Consider the following 6,000-nt stretch of genomic DNA (forward strand, 5'->3'; position numbering starts at 1 on the left):
TAATATTTTCCAGTATATCAAGAAAAGAGGAGTGGGAATCCTGGGGCATGGTGGGGGATCTGTAGCAAGCTACAATTTGGATTGCAGTTTTGCCCAGAGTTAGTTGCACTTGGATAACCTTGGATGCATTATGCTGAGCAACTAACCTGGAGGTGTGGATATCCTTAATGAATATGGAAACGTAAAAATGAGCAGGCAACAGATTCTTCAACACTTTATTCTTCTAAGCGCTTTCACTGACACCAGTCTATCAGCTTCTTCAGACTAAATAAACCAACTTGCTCCCAGTCTCCCAATTTAAAACTTTTTCAAAAAGTTCAAGGCCAATGAACTGATAGCCACAAAAATGATGTCATCATATGCATTTAAAATTAAAGCAACATTGCCAATTTTTAAAGTTTAAAGTGCTATCTGCTATAAAAAAAACATTCCCATTCCCATTCCCAGTAGGCAATGGTAGAACAGGAAATGCCACAACCGGAGAAGGAGACAACACCAGAGCTCCCTATTATTCTTACTAGTTCCGAAGGAGACTTTAAAATCTTCAACTTTAGTTCCCTAAATGTGGGGAAAGAGATAGTAGACTTTTTTCTAAAGGTTTAACCTTCATGCCAGATAGGAGAGCTAATCTGGTCAAGCTTATCATTGACTTGAAATTGTTTGTCCATAAATTGAATTTACAGTAATTTTCTGTGCATGCCCCTTTGATGTTAAATTGGGGTTAAAATTAAGGTACAATTGCCCACAGTTATATTTTAAGCTGCTGCTGTCATATTTAAACACAGCATACCTCCTCACCCCCACCCCCCCAAAACAGCTACCTTCTGTGTACCATTCTGATGTCAGAATGAGACAAACCTGAAAAAACAAACAGAATGTAACATAGTTGATGTCAGACATATATAGACAGCATTCTTAGTTACTCTCATCTGAAAGATAGTCACCTGTATATGCAGTAGATGTTTGATTGTGAGGAAAATGAAAAAAAAAAGATGATTACAATAATGTTTACTACTTGTTCCTTCTAGAGACAGTACAGTGCTCATACACAAGCTATAGTTACGCCCTGTGCACCTCTCTGAAGTTTGTGAGGAAAATTAATGAAATAATGACTATGCTGTGCCCAGCCTAACACAACATACAATGACCTCAGAGGTTTTGGAAGACTGCTAAATAAATAATTATATCATCCCCAGCCCCCCCCCCCCACACACACAAGTACAGCAACCTTCTGTGTATACCTATGAATGCGACTGGTTTTACACTAGATGGGGTTCAGGGCTGAAGCAATTACTAAGCCCATATCAAAATGCACTTATATAGCCTTGGTATTTTAGGGCAACTAGACCCCAGAAGTTCTGAAGGTCTGAGTATTCTGTGGTACATGTATCCCTTTTTCTGAAACAGAGGTGACCGCTAAACTGAGCAAGTGACAACAAGGTCAGTTACTTTCATCCAGGCAAATCCCAATAAACAGTTATAGCCACTGCTCTGTACAATTCAGATGTCACATTCATGTTAGCTGAATGGTTAGAGTCACGGCCTAGTGTGCAGTAGGTGCACAGTTCAAATACCCAGGCAGGCCATTCAGCTTTTACATCTGATAGCATTAATTAACTCCCTCTCCACGTCCAGCAGAGTACCTCATTATCCATTTTTAAGAGCAACCTGGATAACTGGATGGGAGACAGAAAATACACCCCTGGGATTCCACCTGTGTCCCTGCTGGACAAGATGTTTGGGTGCTGACTTGTCTAAACATGGGCTAAACTCTTGGATAGGCTTATAAGGGCCTCAGGGCCAATAGCCTAGTAACCTCCTATGATCCTATGATCCTATGTCTGATTGTGATAAAAGAGGAGGACAGTGTAATGTATTTCATCTTTGTTTGAAACAAACAGCTGTCACAAATTAAAATTGTGCACGTTGCTTTGCATAATCACATTCATCTTACAAAGTCAAAATAATAAACAAACAACAACAGCTAGTCATTTCCCTCCAAAGAAGGCAACCACAGCAATTATGCCTAGTTTGTCTGTGCATATTGGTGTCCAGTTAAATAGTCTATCTTACTTCTCACAAGTGCACACTAGTCCTGCAAAGCCAGATAATAACTGTTTTAAACTGAACAAATGCCAATATGGTCAGTTAATTCCATTCAGCTGACCCCAATCGCCACCCAGCAGTTATAGACATGACATCTTATGACATATCTCTCAGCTGTCCCTGATTTTGACTCAAATTATAGCTTACTCTGATTTAATCCCTCATAAAGAATGGTGACTTTTGGAGGAAAAGGTAGTGAATTACACTTAAAAAGACAACAATTAGAGTTATATACTTCTTTTACATTAAAATGTACATTAATTTGCATTTTATTATTCTGTTGATGTCTTAAGTTAGTAGTACTAATATTTTAAGAGTCCCTGATTATTTTTGGATTTGTCCCTGATTCATTGAGAGTTATATTTGATGGATAATGTAATATTATTTCACCTTCACAGTCCACACACAAGTTAGTACACATTAAAGTATTCCTATCCAAGTTGCTCCCCATAAATCACAAAGCCAGAGAAATATTTCCCAGAATATCTGGTTAATCACTGCCAGTATCCCTGTAACAAATAATAATATTTGTCTTACCACAACTGTCCAAACAAATAACAAAGCCAGAAATAGTGCCAAAATCACCACCAGCAATATTGTAAAAATACTTAGCTCAGCACCACACCACTTTTCTCATCTCGACTCTCCATGAAACAGCCAAAAATATTGTCTAAAAGTATCTGGTAGATAACTACAAACCTTATTTTAAAACAGTAGTAGTAGTAACATTAACTCATCACACCAATCCTTGAAATATGTTGATAATTCTGCAAAATGTCACTGATTTAATTTCAAGTATATAAAAAAAAACACTTCTTTTAAGTGAGTCTTCATGCCTGCCTTTGAACACTGTGAGGTCTGTACTGCCATGTCCTCACAATGTTTAAATTCAAAATGATTTCTGGGTAAGTGGCCCACCACCCTTTTATTACCCGATGTTCAGAAGATACATTTTCTTTTTTTTTTTGGTGGCACTTTAATTATTTATTTATTTTTTTAGAGTAAAAAAAGTTGCTCTAAAAATAAATAAATAAATAAATAAATAAATAGGAGAAGAGTGCCCCTGCAAGCACAGCAAAAATGGCTCCCTAGGCTATCGCCTAGTTCACCTGGTTAACCTCCCAGTGGCATGGGTAAACGGACCTTAGCTTTCTCACTACCATCACTCCCGTGGTCTCCTTCAATTCCTGAGCTACTAATCAAACTCAGTTGATCTAGGGCATAGTCAGGACTTATCAGTTTAACCTATGGAGCCAAATTAAAACTTTCAGCCTGTATAAGTAGTAAGAAATCTCTTCTTGCCTCCCCTTGTAAAAAGCAATCTAATCTAATCTAATCTAGGCTGCTTTCACCATTTTTCAGATGGTCATTTAACACCCAAACTTCTGTTAAGTCACCAGCTTCTGAGTGGATTCTCTGATTTCATACAGTGGGGATAATGGCTGATGTTAATCTTGTTATGGAGACACGATTTCATTAACCTTTGAAGAGACTATACTCTAAAGTTGGCACTGCTGATAGACTTTCAGTTTTATCACATTAAAGATCTGAAGTGTTCTCATGTTTGAGCAGCTCCTTTTTTCCAGATACTATTGTAAAGTCAGCCCTTTGCTCACTTGGAGGTGTGATTTTTCAGGACAGCCCTTGTGCAGGGAAATGTTTTGAAGAACTGTCCTTCACACCAGTCAAATTGTTGAAACTTCCTTGTACAGCCACAAAGAATCATAAAAGGGTTATCTTTTTGTTGTTTAAGCAGTATATAAAGACAAAGCCATAACTTAGAATAGTATCTGTAATAGTGCTTTATTTCAGTGTTTCTAATGGCTATTTATATGATGAATTATTTTCTGCTGTTTTTATTTTACAGGCTGGAGTTTCAGCATGGGCTCAGCCTACCAGTTCCATAGCTGGAGAGTATTTGTCATTGTATGCGCTCTGCCCTGTGTCGCTGCTGTAGTAGCACTCACCTTCATGCCAGAAAGCCCAAGGTTCCTCCTGGAGGTAAAGTGTGCACGTCTGTGAAGACCTTACTAATGCTTCTTAATTTAATTATAATATGAATTGGGACAACTGAATAGCTAAATGCAGTGACTGATAAATCACATAACTGTGCAACTGCTTCAGCATAGCGTTTCCTTTAGAAGTAGATTAATTTTTGACTGTCTTAATGTAAAATTGTTACAGCTGAGAGAATGTTTATTTATATAGTATTATATAAAGATCATTGTATTATCCAAGCAAAACAGATAGTTATGCTGCTGTATTCTTTGATAATCCCCTCCTGTTTTATTAGCAAATCTGTTATTATGAAAAAGTCAGTGAGAATTTATTTTCTCAAAAGAGTCGAGGGAGGCGAAAGAGAAAGTTCTCAGAAGAAAGAATAACATCAAATAGAAGAATAAGACAGTAAATGAATTTGTATTTAATTTGTCTGACTATTGCTTGAATGATGCTGAATTAACCCTGTTGAATAAGGGCTTAACTTTCATACCATCTGTGTGAACTGATATGAGTGATGTTCTGACAGATTTTAAATTACTTGCTCGTAATATAGCCTTAAAGTTGTATTTTTAAAATGAAGAGCAAAGTGATAATGTCAAGTGTTATAAGAAAAGTTCCTTTACACCAATTACACCCTCCACATAGAAATGTTTGTGACAGGTTGTGAAAAAGAAATATGTAATAGTCTATGTAAGGATAATAAGGGTTTATATTGTAATTTATAATAAGGGTTTATATTGTAATTTAACACCTAATGAAAGAAGCGCTTTAAGCGCACTGCAGAACAATGAAAAAATATGTATAAGACCTGCAGATAAGGGAGGGGGAATAGTTGTTATGAATAAGAGTGATTACAGACACTACATGTGTTTAATGTTGGGAGAAATGGATGTATATTTGCCCATGAATAGCCTTCAATACTTGAACATTCTTAAAGATATCAAAGGGAATTTACACAATCTTTTAATGTGCAGACAGATGAAAAATTATATGCATATTTTAATATTGAATATCCCAGAATACCTTGTATAAAAGGTCTACCCAAGGTACATAAGTGCTTGCAACAACCACCATTGAGACCCATCGTATATGGAAATGGTTGGGTGACAGAACCTCTTTCCTGTATATGTAGAAAGCAGATTAGGGAAGCTAGTCAGTAAGATTCCAACTATCCTTATGGATACATCCCAGTTCCTTAAAGTTTTAAGGGAACATGAGGAGAAATATGATCTGAAGAGCTGTTATATGATTACCTTAGATGTTCAAAGTTTATTCACATGCATACCCAATATGTATGGTATAGAAACTGTTAAAGATGTTGTGAATAATCTAGGACATAGTAATACCAATGAAATTTTATTGGTATGTGCATTGCTGGATCTTATTCTATCAAATAACGTCTTTATGTATGAAGATACTATCTATTTATAGAAGTGGGGGGTTGCTATGCGAACCCCATGCACAAATTCGTATGCAGATTTGAGAGTATACTACTGGGAAATCAACATCTTTTTAACAGCAAGTTTAATAAGCATGTGAAAATGTATAGACATTTTGTTGATGACATTTTTTTGTTGTGGGATGGAGAAATACATCCCTTGTTAGACTTTATTAAGTATCTGGGAGAAACTATAGATTTTTTAAGGTTCACAGCACCCTATTCCCTTGATTCTATAGACTTCTTAGATGTGACAGTATATAAAGATGAAATGGGAGCTATAAACACTAAGCTTTATCGTAAGACATGCTGGAAAAATAGCTTGTTAGAACACAGCAGTATGCATCCGAGGGATATTTTCCCAATATAGTTAAAGGGCAGCTGCATAGAGTAAATAATATATTTAACATAGACAATGATAAAAAGGAAGAAATAGTTAAGCTACAAGAACTATT

General features: G+C 36.3%; 1 protein-coding gene across 1 annotated transcript in view; it reads left to right on the forward strand.

The window, feature by feature from the left end:
- Window positions 1–6,000, forward strand: part of SV2C (synaptic vesicle glycoprotein 2C) — a 1,515,246-nt gene that overhangs the window by 989,508 nt on the left and 519,738 nt on the right. The window contains exon 5 of the mRNA XM_044063964.1: window positions 3,974–4,107. Within this exon, the coding sequence (XP_043919899.1) occupies window positions 3,974–4,107 (134 nt within the window). The remainder of the gene's footprint in view (window positions 1–3,973; window positions 4,108–6,000) is intronic.

Source organism: Protopterus annectens, chromosome 2.part2 (genome assembly GCF_019279795.1).
Source record: "Protopterus annectens isolate FY-2018-M chromosome 2.part2, PAN1.0, whole genome shotgun sequence".
NCBI lineage: Eukaryota > Metazoa > Chordata > Ceratodontiformes > Protopteridae > Protopterus > Protopterus annectens.